General features: G+C 44.3%; 1 protein-coding gene across 1 annotated transcript in view; it reads right to left on the bottom strand.

Moving 5' to 3' along the window:
* LOC126474016 (metabotropic glutamate receptor 4-like) overlaps positions 1 to 15,845 on the bottom strand; it is an 873,060-nt gene that overhangs the window by 240,347 nt on the left and 616,868 nt on the right. The window contains exon 5 of the mRNA XM_050101416.1: positions 10,966 to 11,140. Coding sequence (XP_049957373.1) covers positions 10,966 to 11,140 — 175 coding nt within the window. The remainder of the gene's footprint in view (positions 1 to 10,965; positions 11,141 to 15,845) is intronic.

Raw genomic sequence — 15,845 nt, forward strand, 5'->3', positions numbered from 1 at the left:
TGTAAAAAAAAAAAAAAAAAAAAAAAAAAAAAAAAAAAAAAAAAAAAAAATTAATCTGTTTATGAAAAAGTATTTAGGAATAAAATTCAAATTTGTTAAAGGTAATTTTATTTTCATTCAGTTACTTCCTGGCAACAACTTCCACACTCACCTAGTATGATTAAATGTGTTAATGTTCTTGGTGAATCGCTAGTAAATAAAGTAAATTTTTTAAGAAAATGTTTTGAAAGTTTAAAATTCACGGTTCTGCTTCGTTCAGCTTTTGTTTGTCAGCTAGGTTATTACTTCTCTTGAATCCGAGATGAAGTCCTCTTTTTTTACGTAGCGCTTTTCTAACACGGCTATTAAACCATGGTGAAACTTTCCCATCCCTTAAAACCTTACTCGGAACATACTTGTCTAGGGCATACTGAACGATGTCTTTGAATTTTTTCCATTTGTTCTCCACATCTTCGTACTCATCACCGAATATTTGATGCTGACAGCTGAGATATTGCGAAATTTGTATTCTGTCACGCTTGCAGAGCAAATATATCTTCCCACCTTGCTTAACATTCCTTGTAGGACCCGTCGTCATAGATGCTGTCACAGCCTTATGATCATTGATACCTTCCTGTACGTTAACTGATTCGATAAGTTCAGCTCTATTTGTTGCCAGGAGGTCTAAGACGTTACCCTCTCGAGTTGATTTTCTAACTGCTCAAGGTACTTTTCGGACAAGACATCCAGAACAATGCCACACGATTCTCTGTCTCTGACACCATTTTTGATGACATAACAGTCCCAATCTATACCTGGCAAGTTGAAGTCACCCCCTATTACAGCATGATCAGGAAAATTACTAATAATATTCTGCAAGTTATGTCTGAAGCTATCTACAGCTACAGATCCTGACCCAGGTGCCTAAACATCCATTTTTGACCGTTCTTTGAAACTCAATTTCACCTAGATTGCAAGAGTACTGGCTCATGGTCAGAAGCCAGATCATGGAGAACTTCCAGTGAAAACTGAGCGGTGATGCACATTCGGAATCCTTGATAACCTCGCTAGATTTTATTGATTTTTTTGTTGCAATAAACACGCCGCCACCATTGGCGACTAACCAGTCCTTACGGTAAACATTCCAATCTGAACTTAGGATTTCGTTGTCATTGACGTCTGGTTTCAAGCAACTTTCTGTTCCCAATACTACCTGTGCACTAATTCTGGGGCCTTTCCTTGGATGCTACTACACTTTACTAAAATCATACTAATCTTTTCTATCTCTGATCTGCGAGGACCAAGATTCTCTGAGGTCGCTGTGGCTGATTTAACAGGCAAATCGTCTTTGCTCCCAAGGGAGGAGTTCTCCAACCTAAAAAAGCCCCAACTGCACGCCACATGTACTGCGTTACCCTGGTAACCTCTTCCTGCGTGTAGTGCATGCCTGTTCCATTAAGGGGAACCCTATAATTCTGCACCCGATAGGGGAGGCCGAGAAATTCGCATCCGATGTAGTCGCAGAGTCGTCTGAGCCTCTGCTCCAAACCAGAGGACCGCGATGAACCCCGGGTACGATGTTACAAATAGACAGCTTAGCCAGCACCCCGCGTGCGTTGCTAGTTGCCTTCACCAAATCAGCCAACCGCCGAAAGGAGCCGAGGATGGCTGCAGAACCCAAGTGGCGGGCGTCATTCGCGCCGATATGTGCCGCTGCATGCAGCCGGCTGCACCCAGTACGCTCGATAGCCGCCGGCTGGACCTCCTCCATATCACGGATGAGACCTCCCGTCAAACATACCGAGTGCACATTGGAATTCTTTCCCGCCTTGGCTGCTAATCTCCCTGAGGGACTCCATCACCCGCCTAATATTGGAGCTCCGAATGACTAGCACACCCACCTTTTGCACTTGTCCGGACTGGGCAGGAAAATCGACCGCAGATCCATCAGGACAGGCATCCCGTGCTGGCTCAGAGTTATCAACACTTGCTGCGAAGACATATGGAGCCAGCCGCATGGCCTGCTCCCTCTTTCGTCTTCTGCCCAGTGACATGCGAACCTACCATTGTCTGCCACCCTCTCAGGAATGAGGACAGACCGGTCAGATGTTGCTTATCAGAAACTGTAGCGACCTCCGGGTCACCAGGGGATTCCAGTGGCACCAAAGGCCGCAGGTCTCGTCACTTGCGCCCCGATGTCATCACAACTTTGAGCATTAGCTAGAAGCTTGTCGACGGTAGCCAACGCAGCTTCCAACTGTTTATGGACAGCAGCCAACTCACCCTGTATCCGCTCAAAACAAGCACAGTCCCTAGCCATACCGTAATGTGTATAAAATAGATACAGGGTCTCAAATGGCGCTACTGAGTTTGAAAATATACCAGAGGAGGATAAAGTAACACTAAAAGTTGCTGTGCACATTTATCATTGTTTTCTGAGACCGGAAGCTATTAAAAAGGAATAAATTTCTCTACTGAAGTTGATGTATTTGCAGATACGGAATAAATTTCTCTACTGAAGTTGATGTACGTATTTACAGATACCTGTTATTAGAAATCCTGTTTGCCGGAAAGTTACTGCACGAGACAAATATTCAAACTAGAACGCACTGATCTAAAATGTGCGCTGTCTACTAGCACAAAAATAAAAAACTTAGTGGCGTGACAGAGTTTCACATTAGGAAAATTTACACTAGGAAACCGCCCTACACAAGATTATTCACAAGACTTACGCAACAACAAAAACTACGATTTATTTTCTAACCTCTAGTCTACACGGTAAAATACGCACGTACAGTTCGATTCTTTGCAGAAGCACTTGAACCAAAAACAAAGACTAAATTAATTTACAGTTTATCACACACGTGCTGCTGCTGCTGCTATGCTGCGCGTCCTCTTGGCTCGGCGGCTGCCGCTGTAAAGTGCATAGCAAAGGATCCCATTGTACCAGTTACTAGGATTTTTGCCCCCTTTCGTTCACGTATAGAGCGAGGGAAGAATGGCTGTTCAGTTGCCTTTGTGCGTACTGCAATTAATCTAATCTTATCCTCTCTACGGAAGCGACATATTCCGAGAGTCATCATTTAGAGACAGTTTTGATAATTTGTTAGTAGACTTTCTCGGGACAGTTTACGTCTGTTTTCAAGGGTGTGCTAGTTTAATTCCTTCAGCATCTCTGTGACACTCTCACGCGGTTCAGACAAACCTGTGACCATCCGTGTTGCGCTTATCTCTGTACGTCCAGTTTCCCCTGTTTGCCCTATTTTATATGGATACCACACACTTGAGCAGTATTCAAGAATAGGTCACACGAGTGATTTGTAAGCAATCTCCTTTGTAGAGTGACTGTGTTTCCCCAGCGTACTACCAATAAACCGAAGATTGTTATCTGCTTTACCCACAACTGAGACTATGTGATCGTTTCATGTCGTATCCCTAGAGATTATTACACCCAGGAATTTTTACGAGAGTGTATTAAACATTATGTTCTGAATTATTTATGTAAAAACTCTCAAGGCGTTCTAAACAAAAAAAAGTTATTAACATTCAACGTCTTTATTCTTCATGTCTGCGTATTTATTTCTCAACATCGTCACCCTGGCGACGAATACTTTTCAAAAAATGGTTCAAATAGGTCTGGGCACTATGGGACTTAACATCTGTGGTCATTAGTCCCCTAGACTTAGAACTACTTAAACCTAACTAACCTAAGGACATCACACACATCCTTGCCCGGAATATACACTCCTGGAAATGGAAAAAAGAACACATTGACACCGGTGTGTCAGACCCACCATACTTGCTCCGGACACTGCGAGAGGGCTGTACAAGCAATGATCACATGCACGGCACAGCGGACACACCAGGAACCGCGGTGTTGGCCGTCGAATGGCGCTAGCTGCGCAGCATTTGTGCACCGCCGCCGTCAGTGTCAGCCAGTTTGCCGTGCCATACGGAGCTCCATCGCAGTCTTTAACACTGGTAGCATGCCGCGACAGCGTGGACGTGAACCGTATGTGCAGTTGACGGACTTTGAGTGAGGGCGTATAGTGGGCATGCGGGAGGACGGGTGGACGTACCGCCGAATTGCTCAACACGTGGGGCGTGAGGTCTTCACAGTACATCGATGTTGTCGCCAGTGGTCGGCGGAAGGTGCACGTGCCCGTCGACCTGGGACCGGACCGCAGCGACGCACGGATGCACGCCAAGACCGTAGGATCCTACGCAGTGCCGTAGGGGACCGCACCGCCACGTCCCAGCAAATTAGGGACACTGTTGCTCCTGGGGTGTCGGCGAGGACCATTCGCAACCGTCTCCATGAAGCTGGGCTACGGTCCCGCACACCGTTAGGCCGTCTTCCGCTCACGCCCCAACATCGTGCAGCCCGCCTCCAGTTGTGTCGCGACAGGCGTGAATGGAGGGACGAATGGAGACGTGTCGTCTTCAGCGATGAGAGTCGCTTCTGCCTTGGTGCCAATGATGGTCGTATGCGCGTTTGGCGCCGTGCAGGTGAGCGCCACAATCAGGACTGCATACGACCGAGGCACACAGGGCCAACACCCGGCATCATGGTGTGGGGAGCGATCTCCTACACTGGCCGTACACCACTGGTGATCGTCGAGGGGACACTGAATAGTGCACGGTACATCCAAACCGTCATCGAACCCATCGTTCTACCATTCCTAGACCGGCAAGGGAACTTGCTGTTCCAACAGGACAATGCACGTCCGCATGTATCCCGTGCCACCCAACGTGCTCTAGAAGGTGTAAGTCAACTACCCTGGCCAGCAAGATCTCCGGATCTGTCCCCCATTGAGCATGTTTGGGACTGGATGAAGCGTCGTCTCACGCGGTCTGCACGTCCAGCACGAACGCTGGTCCAACTGAGGCGCCAGGTGGAAATGGCATGGCAAGCCGTTCCACAGGACTACATCCAGCATCTCTACGATCGTCTCCATGGGAGAATAGCAGCCAGCATTGCTGCGAAAGGTGGATATACACTGTACTAGTGCCGACATTGTGCATGCTCTGTTGCCTGTGTCTATGTGCCTGTGGTTCTGTCAGTGTGATCATGTGATGTATCTGAACCCAGGAATGTGTCAATAAAGTTTCCCCTTCCTGGGACAATGAATTCACGGTGTTCTTATTTCAATTTCCAGGAGTGTATTTCTCCCAACGAGAAACCAGTTTGTTGATACCATTACTCTGCTTGCGGCGCTTTATCAGTATCAAATGGAAGTCATCGAAGGCATTCTTTAAGTTTTGCAAACGGGTGAGAATCGCATGGGGCCAAGTTGGGACTGTAAGGAGGATGGTCGAAGCTAGTGGACCCAAGGTGTCGGATTGTGGCAGATGTCGTAGCGCTCGTGTGTGGTTTGACATTGTCGCGCTGAAGAACAGGGTGCTCCAAGTGTAAAGGAACTCTTCGAATTTGAAGCAGCGCCATGCGGTCTACTTCACTGGTGTTTCTGAATACAATGTATTTATAGTATCACTTTCATGGTATAATATATCGGTAGTGACAAAGAACATTAAGACTACAGGCCATGTCGAACCAGTGGCAAAGTTGTAAGACGTAAGCGATTCACCATACTAGGAGAATTTGCAGTTTAACTCCTTATGAGTTAAGACGAGCCAATGGCTCTTGTAATTGTCTCAGCGCGGCGCGAGTTACCTTGCTCAAACACTCGACGATTTTCTGCAAGAGAAGAAGCGAGTTACTCTGTCTGCAATTTGCCTATATCAAAGCTGGTGGCCATGTGTGTTTCGTCTGATCAATCACAGCATTTGTACTTGTTATAACTCCATCCACTAGAGTTTTTGCAGTATAGCACGGGTGTCGTTTCTCTCGTAGGGCAGAGTTCAGCTTCTTCTATGTAACACTGAGATAAACAGCTTTTTCATTTATGCGAGTTTTAACACAGGGAGTTACAGTAAGTCACCAGAGTTCTGAGTTGTGTTTCTCCGGAAGTTTATCCGTGATCTCCGGCGGATTTTCTGTAGAGAGGCTTTCCAAAGCGTCGTTGTTAAAAGCAGGGACAAGGGCTGGTTTTGCTGGAGGCCTGTGCAGTGGCTCCGGCGTCTCATTGTGTCCGCTGTATGTCCCACTGTGAAGTTGTTGGCCTACAGGGGCCGGGCGTTGCCGTCTAAATATTCTCCTTCCCTCAAAAATGCGTCTCATAGCTCGGGTCTGGGAAATTACTAGTGTGTTAATGGTTTATATTCACGAGATGTTGGTTTATTTGTTCGCTTTGCCTATCAATGAAATTCGTACATTTTCACGTAACTACGTCGTGTGACATATCGCGTTAAACAGAACTGTTTCAGAAATTCAATGTAATGTGTGTTACTTGTTTGACACCTTATATATCACCACCAATCCACGATAATTTTTGCACTGAAGTGAGACAATGGTTAAGGCATTGTGTAAGTCAGTCAAAAGTTATACTTTTTCTCAAGCATTGGTTACTTGTCAACCATTTAGTCTAGTCTTTATTCCATTTAACTCTATTGGTTTGTATACTTTAATTTTTAACATGGTTAACTTTCTTAATGATTTAATAGTCTCCCTCAAGTGAGGACTATAAATCTTTATACTGATATCAATTTTCTTTTTCTTATTTATTTAAATGTGTTGTGCGTGTTTTAGATTTTATATCGAAGATGAGGAGCCTCTCACATAGATCTTTTAATGCCGTTTTCTAAACAACTTACAATTTAAATCAAGTCAAAAAGTTGAATGATTTTAGACTTAATTCAAAAATTCAGTGTTTACATTCTGCTGTTTGTTTTACAAAAATTATGACTAATACAAATATAACCAACACTAATATAAGTATCAAAATTATTCTTTAGCAAATCCTACTCATGTCAAAATTTTGATTCATGCAAAATTCAAAAATTATTATAGTCGCAAACGATGTTCATACACACATATTATTAAAAAAAATATTATTCCAAACAGACAATGTGCTTTTTAAGAAATGTTCCTTTCATAATAACGCGTGAATAAAATTTTAAAATATTACACTCATAGACAGTAAATTAAAAATGTTATGTTTAAGACACAATATATAAGAACAGGTTTTCTTTTTAACATATTATTTCAATTAATATTGTAAGTACATGAAACATTTCTTTACAAAATATACTCTTGCTTTACTCGTAAAACGAAGGTTATACAAAGACTGTTCTTATTCAGACACTTACACATGTTGTATAGAGAATGAATCGATATTAATACTTCGAAGTCCTATGTTAATTCTTGTACTTTTTGCAGCTTTTTCACTGTCTGACACTGATCTTTACCTATTTTGACCTCTATTTTCACACAATGTCTACGAATGTTCTTGAATGAGGTTGGTGAAGAATGTCACTGCACAAAGGTGGGACTTGTACGAGATATCCGTCGGCTAACCCTGGGGTGGGCAGCGTATTTCTTCATCGAATTTTGCAACAGGAGGTTGCTGTAGTTTGGTGTGGCCCTCATAGTAATGTAGACCGTTTAGTGTGGAATCTTGTGTAGTATTGGTTTTAAAAACATGTATTTTTCTTCTCAAGACGTTGTTGAAGGTATTTATATTTTTGTAGCACTTTGCAGATTACCAGTGTACAATAGGATGGATGTTTGGAAAGGTGTATATTAAAATATTTTCGCCCATCTTCTCTTCAACATCAGTCTAGGGGCTGTCCATCTTCTGTTCTGCCAAGCATCTTCCTTCCTTCAGACTTGAATCTTTTTTCTGGGCAGGAATAGGAAATTATTGATTACTAGTTGCTTTGAAGTTTTGTATTCGTTAGTGCTTCAATCGTTGATTAGGATCTGTAGTTCAGCATTGACTGAGTTTCCTTCAACTCTGTGGTTCAATATAATATAGCAGTCTGCTGGCGACAGTGCGTTTCCATACGTAATTTGTTGCCAAACTGTGCCTAAGCCAAGCCGGGGTTTCAGCGAGGTGTTTTGTTGTTAATCCGCACTGGCTGCTGTTTGGTTTTTTGTGGCCCGTCGATCCTTGCACTCTTTCTGACTTCAGTATCGTTCGAAAGAGAATTTTCACAAGGCCTGGACTCAACGGCTATCTTCTGCTGCTTATCCACCGTCCTTGTACTCTCTGTACCACGGCAAGGTTGCTACCGCAGTTTGGTACAAGGGTTGCGTTGGTTACAAATCACAATCCTTCTCGTGCCTTTGCCGGCGCATCAGCAATGTATAAAATCATTAATCTCGTCCATTCATGTGCTATATACATTTTAAGTTGTCGTCCACTGCATCGTCATGGGCAGTTGACGATTTTCATCTTCTTATGAAGTATTTCATATGAGGAAAGCATTTTACTCTTAAATCTATTCAACTGTTACTACATGTGAGTACAGTCTCCTCACAAATGTGTTCAGTATAATAACAATATATTATTGGTTTTCCACTGCGTTAATGATTTTGTAATCTCTTTAGGTAACTGTTCAGAATTTGTGATGAAGCCAACCATGGTTCGAAAGCAGGGTATAGTATAATCCTGTTGTAACCGGTTGACTGTATGGTACATATCATATACTACAGATTCAAAAATTACGGTGGAGTCAATTGAGCATGGGACTGGCACATTATACTGATAGGTCTAAAAACGTTACACCTCCTTATGACAGCAACTTACAACAGAATCACAGAGTCATAATAGTGACTGGGGGTCCCGTAAAAAACCAGGTTATATGGCGATGTCAGAAGTTGAAGAAATGTTATTTACATTTTCAGCAACTTATATTTTCAGTTACTTCTTTATTTCTGCTGTTTGAGCTTTCTGAACATTGCTAATGTTGCTGACGCTGTCTGGCACTGCATCGGCTGGTATAGTTTTGCATTATTTCCTCAGCATGCCTGTTGCTATGAGAAATCCACTGTTGAAGCCTGCTTATCCGCGTCTGCACAGTAAGTGTTTCTGTACGATGTGGTTGTCATACTCGCTAGACCTGACGAATATCTTGTGCGCCAATAACATTTCATAGAACTTCTTCATTTACACAGTGGTTGTAATTGAGACGTAGCTAGTCAAGGAGGTCCACTGTGGCCTGTAATTATCGTATGGCTGCGAAACTTGATATATACCGAATCCTAATGTGGATCCGATTTACGATGGACAAAAATCAATTCCAATTTTGGCCACCAGGTACAAATCTGGCTCTGAACAGCATCTCGTCTATATCTCCGGTGCTCATATTGAACAAGTTGCGAAAGCGTCGATTAATAACAAAATAAGCGTTATACATTTCTCATTTGTTTGACCTTTGTGTACACGTTCTGTTACAATCCATTATACATAGAAACATTTACACTACTGGCCATTAAAACTGCTACATCACGAAGAAGACGTGCTACAGACACGAAATTTAACCGATAGGAAGAAGATGCTGTGATATACAAATGATTACCTTTTCAGAGCATTCACTCGAGGTTGGCGCCGGTGGCATCTACAACGTGCTGACATGAGGGAAGTTTCCAACCAATTTCTCATACACAAACAGCAGTTGACCGGCGTTGCCTGGTGAAACGTTGTTGTGATGCCTCGTGTAAGGAGGAGAAATGCGTACCATCACGTTCCCGACTTTGATAAAGGTTGGATTGTAGCCTATTGCGATTGCGGTTTATCGTATCGCGACATTGCTGCTCGCGTTGGTCGAGATCCAATGACTGTTAGCAGAATATGGAATCGGTGGGTTCAGAAGGGTAATACGAAACGCCGTGCTGGATCCCAACGGCCTCGTATCACTAGCAGTCGAGATGACAGACATCTTATCCGCATGGCTGTAACGGATCGTGCAGCCACATCTCGATCGCTGAGTCAACATATGGGGACGTTTGCAAGACAACAACCATCTGCACGAACAGTTCGACAACGTTTGCAGCAGCATGGGCTATCAGCTCCGAGACCATAGCTGCGGTTACCCTTGACGCTGCATCACAGACAGCAGCGCCTGCGATGGTGTACTCAACGACGAACCTCGGTGCAAGAATGGCAAAACGTCATTTTTGTTTTGGGTGAATTCAGGTTCTGTTTACAGCATCATGATGCTCGCACCCGTGTTTGGCGACATCGCGGTGAACGCGTGTATTCGTCATCGCCATACTGGCGTATCACCCGGCGTGATGGTATGGGGTGCCACTGGTTACACGTCTGTCACCTCTTGTTCGCACTGATGGCACTTTGAACAGTGGACGTTACATTTAAGATGTGTTATGACCCGTGGCTCTACCCTTCATTCCATCCCTGTGAAACCCTACATTTCAACAGGATAATGCACGACCGCATGTTTCAGTCCTGTAAGGACCTTTCTGGATACAGGAAATGTTCGACTGCTGCCCTGGCCAGCACAGTCTCCAGATATCTCACCAATTGAAAACGTCTGGTCATTGGTGGCCGAGCAACTGGCTCGTCACAATACGCCAGTCACTACTCTTGATGAACTGTGGTATCGTGTTAAAGCTGCATGGGCAGCTGTACCTGCACACGCCATCCAAGCTGTGTTTGACTCAATGCCCAGGCGTATCAAGGGCGATATTACGGTCAGAGGTGGTTGTTCTGGGTACTGATTTCTCAGGATCTATGCACCCAAATTGCGTGAAAATGTAATCACATGTCATTTCTAATATAATATATTTTTCCAATGAATACCCGTTTATCATCTGCATTGCTTCTTGGTGCAGCAATTTTAATGGCCAGTAGTGTATATAGGTCTTTCTTACATTCACAGCCACAGATATGCACCTGATGGCCAAAATTGGTTCTTTTTTCCAGCTTAAATCGGTTTTGCGTTAACGAATATGTACCAAGTTTCGCTGCCCACACCGGACCTCTAGGAGTATCTGCACTTTAGTTTCAACCACCCGGTATTTTGGAGAAAGATCACATGACATACAATTGACCGTATTGGGTCCGCACATTGATTAAATGTGGGCCTTTGTGTAATGAATTATTGAGCGCTCGCAGTACTTACCGGAAGGCGTATCCGAAGGCCATAACAGCGTCGCTGACGAACTGTAGCTGATCCTCGAAGGCGGTGTTGTTGCGAGTCAGCACCTCTTTGGTGGTGCACGGCGTCGTGTACTTGGAGTTGTACGGCGTCAGCGAGCTGTTGGGGTACTTGCAGTGGAAGTGGTCCTCCCAGAACTCTGCAATGGGCACAAGAAGCGGTGTCACTATTGGCCAGTTATTCGAAAGCCCTGTGCGCCGTACCGGACAGCGGGAAGGGAGGTGCCGGAAGGGGACGAAGAGGGGCGTGTTGGTGGTGCAAAGCCTTCTGGGAGTGCGCGGCTATAACGAAGTCGGAGGAGCACGAAAAGAAATTAATGGTGGAAATAAAAAGAAGGAACGTCTACAAAGCGAAAGCTAATAAAAGGAGAAAAGATTTCACTTCTGTGTTGTAAGTACAGAGGGCGAGAAAGTTAAAAAGACTGGGGCGGCTTTAAAATAACAAAGAGTAGGCAGCGAGACGGTGTCTTAATGAGAGTGTCATTCGGTGGGGCACTGAAGCACAAGAGACGGCGGCGCACGCAATGAAAGGTTATGCTACTCGTTTAGGCTGTTCTCCATCTTTTAAAGACTGTTTTTTTATAGCAGCTGCGATTAACAACAGAGATATTACAGGCAATGTAATCAGGACTACTAGTGCTAACATAAATACCCACGGCATGCTTGGGCGTAGAATGGCTGGCAGTGGATGACAGAAGGAAAGCAAGCACAGGACAGAGAGCTCGCGAATAATAATTGGCTCGTAACGACGCTATGCTGCACATCCCCGTAAGCCATTGGTCCACTGAAACACGGCCCGCAGTCCAGGAATATGGCGGTGGAAAATGGATCGTTATCTCTTCTGCCAATGTTTACGTGCTGCCGGGCCCCGGATAAAGCGCTTACATCAAGGTCGGGCGATAGCGATACATGCAGGGTCATTAAACCGCAATAATACCGTGCCGACTACAGAGGGTTGGTGTTATCTTGAAGAACGGGTATTAGTTTCCATAAACCGGGCGGGCCGGCTGCGAACCATTCCTGAAAGACGGAGGCCGTTTGCGTCCTGCCACAGGAGCAGATTATCGCACTGCAGCATGGGACAGAATGCGTTGTGCCGCTTTAGAGCGGATAATTCAGAATATGGGAGGGCGAGGTATTCCCGCCTAGTCTGCACTTGGTTGGGTGCGGCTCAACATCCCATTAACGTGCTATCTCGCATAAAGTCGTATATCTTTTATCACCACTATGTCCACTGGAATAGAATGTAGTCGAATTAAATCAGGCGATACTGAGGGGCTTAGATTAGGAAATGAGACACTTAAAGTAGTAGATGAGTTTTTCTATCTTGGAAGCAAAATAACCGATGATGGTCGAAGTAGAGAGAATATGAAACGTAGACTGGCTATGGCAAGGAAGGCGCTTCTGCAGAAGAGAGATTTGTTAACATCGAGTACAGATTAAGTGTCAGGAAGTCCTTTCTGGAAGTATTGGTATGGAGTGCAGCTATGTATGGATGATAAACAGCTTAAAGAAGAAGAGAATAGAAGCTTTCGAAACATGGTACTACAGAAGAATGCTGACGATTAGATGGGTAGGCGACGTAACTAATGAGGAGATACTGTATATAATTGGGGAGAAGAGAAATTTGTGGCCCAACTTGACTAGAAGAAGGAATCGGTTGGTAGGACACATTCTGAAGCATCAAAGGATCATTAATTTAGTATTGGAGGGAAGCGTGGAGGGTAAAAATCGTAGAGGGGGGGCCAAGAGGTGTATACACTAAGCAGATTCAGAAGGAAGTAAGTAGCAGTAGTTACTCGGAGATGAAGAGGCTTCCACAGGATAGAATAGCATAGACAGGTCCATCAAACCAGTCTCTGGACTGAAAACGATAACAACATGTCCAATTTTAGTTCTGGCTTGCAGAGTGCCCCGTTTAACTCTTCCACCTCAATATAATTTTCGAAAGCATTCAAAATACTGATATTGTGTTTCCATTCAGAGGAATGCTCTCGGAACAAAACTAAAACAGAAACCAACTTTCTCAAAATGAGTCTTTCTCACTGATGCAAAGTTTCCACTGTTTTGACACCTAGTAATTAAAAAAAGTGTGTGACTTTTGCGGATAAGGCTCTTACTCACTGCTCTATCCACGTGTGCCTCAGGACACAGAGGTATTGGCAGAACTGAAGCTGTGAGAATAAGACGTGCTTCCCGACCGGACAGCTCAACATAGTCTTATCAACAACAGTATCTCAAGCTCCAAGATTTACAAAACAAGATGCTACATGTCAAAGAATTCCAAACTTGCGAACGTACAAACGTGAAGAAACCAAATATAAGACTTGAACCTAAGAAGTTCTCTAGCAATTTATGGAGGATCTATAACGGAAGAAGGATGGCCCACTAAAGAAATAAAATTACATGGAATAAATAAATGTACAGTATGTATAAATACATGTGTGAGAAACTAGAGCAATTTATTTTTGATATCAAAACATTACAAAAAGTTCTAATGCACGTGGGTCGGAGGTATGCCAGGAATTTCCTGTTGTGACTCTTGATAGCGCAGTTTACATCAAATGTGCATTCTCACTCATTTTCTTGTTTACAGTTGGTCATGGCATTTATTTTGTTTTGTGTATCCAGTGTCTGAAATGTACTATGGATTTCCAGCATGCTACATTATTTTCAGGACAGCAACTTATGTTAACCGGTTCGGTTTCGATACAGTCGAAGTTGCAGGATTCCCTTTTTACTGAATTGATTTGCCTAGTTTCTGGTTAACTGAACCAGTCTTCAAATCATCTTGCGAGACACAGAATTACCATATATCGAATAAACTGTTGCAAAAATTATTGAGTGCTCTAAGTCCCCTGCAGAAATACTGAACCGTGCTGCCTATATAGCAGCCCATAATTGGGAAAGTGCTGCCGGTGCAGGATTTTGTGCAAGAACTGACCCCTCGATTACGTCCCATAAACGTTTGATGGAATTGATGTCAGACATTCTGGATTGCAAAACCATTCGCTCGTAGAATCCAAAATGTTCTTCAAACCTGAATTGTGGCTCGGTGATACAGTACATTATCATCCAGAAAAATTCGATCGTTGTTCGGGAACATGAAGTCCGTGAAGGGCTGCAAATGGTCTCCAGGTAGCCGAACATAACCATTCACAAGCAAATATCGGTTCAGCTAGACCAGAGGACCCAGTCCATCCCTTGTAAACATAGCCCACACGACCATGGAGCAACCACTAGCTTGCACAGTGCCTTGCTGACAACTTGGATCCATGGCTTCGCGCGGTCTACCCCTCAGTGGAGCCCTACCAAGAGGTCTTGCCAAATGAAATCGGGACATCTGACGGTTTTTCAATCATCTCGGGTCGAAACGATATGGTAACCAGCGCAGGAGAGGTGTAGCGGGTAATAATGTGCTGTTAGCAAAGGCAATCGCGTCAAATGTCTGCTGTCATAGCCAATTTACGCAAAATTTCGCCGTACTGTCTCAGTGGATACGTTCGTCGTACGTCCGGTATTGATTTCTGCTGTTAGTCCACGCTCCGTTGTTTGTCTGTTAGAACTGACAATTCTATACATGTGCCTCTGCTCTCGGTCGTTAAGTGAAGGCTGTCAGCCGCTGCATTGTCGGGTGTATCTCGGAATAATGGTTCTCTAACGATTTCCGAAATGGAAAGTCCCATGTATCTAGCTCCAACTACCATTCCGGCCATGATCACTTCGAACACCTATCCACATGAATTTCCTGAGTGCAAACGACAGCTCCGCCAATGCACTGCCCTTTTATAACTTGTATGCACGATACTACCGCCATCTGTATATGTGCATATCGCTATTTTGTCATCTCAGTGTATAACAAGATACAGAACGTGTCGTATCAGGGTATACGTACCAGTCGCACAAAACAATGTTTTCCGAAATGGCGTGTAAAAAGTTAAGATTTTACAAATACGTATAACCAATAATGGCATCCGTCCATCCTTGAGGGATGATGGTGTAACATGCTTGGTTCAGAGTCTGCGGCGTCTGCTGTGGCTAAAAAGCCCCACTCAAGAGTGGCAGTCCCTACTGCAGTTTCGACATGTGAAATTTGAGGGACTTCGAACAGAAGCCGCTCTGTCTCTTCGCTTTGTCCTCTTCCTGATTTGTTCCTGTGTGCGTTCGTCCTCTGAGAGCCGTTGCGCACAGTTACTCGCCACTTGACACGGTCATCTGCAATGCTTTCCCAGCGACTTGGATTGATTCTGGTCTTGGTCACGTCTCTCTTGCAGATATCCTTGAAACGAAGATGCGGTCATCCCACTGGCCTCACACCCTCCTGAAGTTCTCCGTACAGCAGTTGTTTCGGTATCCGTTCAGGATCCTTGCGCCTGATATGTCCCAACCATCTTAGACGTCGATGACTCAGGAGTGCAAAGATAATGGTTGTGCTTGCACAATGAAAGACTTCGGTGTTGGGTACTCTGTCTCTCCAAGAGATCTGAAGGATCTTCCGGAGACAGCGGAGATGGAAGCTGTTGAGTCGAGATTCATGCTTAGAAAGAGTTGTCCATGTCTCACAGCTATAGAGAAGGGTGCTTATAACACAAGCGTTGTAGACTTTTAATTTAGTTTTTATGGTAAGCAGTCAGTTGTTCCATACTCTGTTTTTCAGTCTAGCCATGACAGATGATGCCTTTGCGATTCTGTTAGCAATTTCAGTGTCCATGGACAAGTTGCTACATATTGTGGATCCCAAGCAGGTAAAGTCATCAACTACCTGGAGAGGATTGCCATCAATGCTGATGGATGGAAGGTTGGTAGTGCTCTGCGCCATGATCTTAGGCTTTTGAAGGCTGATGA

This window comes from Schistocerca serialis, chromosome 4 (genome assembly GCF_023864345.2).
Source record: "Schistocerca serialis cubense isolate TAMUIC-IGC-003099 chromosome 4, iqSchSeri2.2, whole genome shotgun sequence".
NCBI classification, from domain to species: domain Eukaryota; kingdom Metazoa; phylum Arthropoda; class Insecta; order Orthoptera; family Acrididae; genus Schistocerca; species Schistocerca serialis.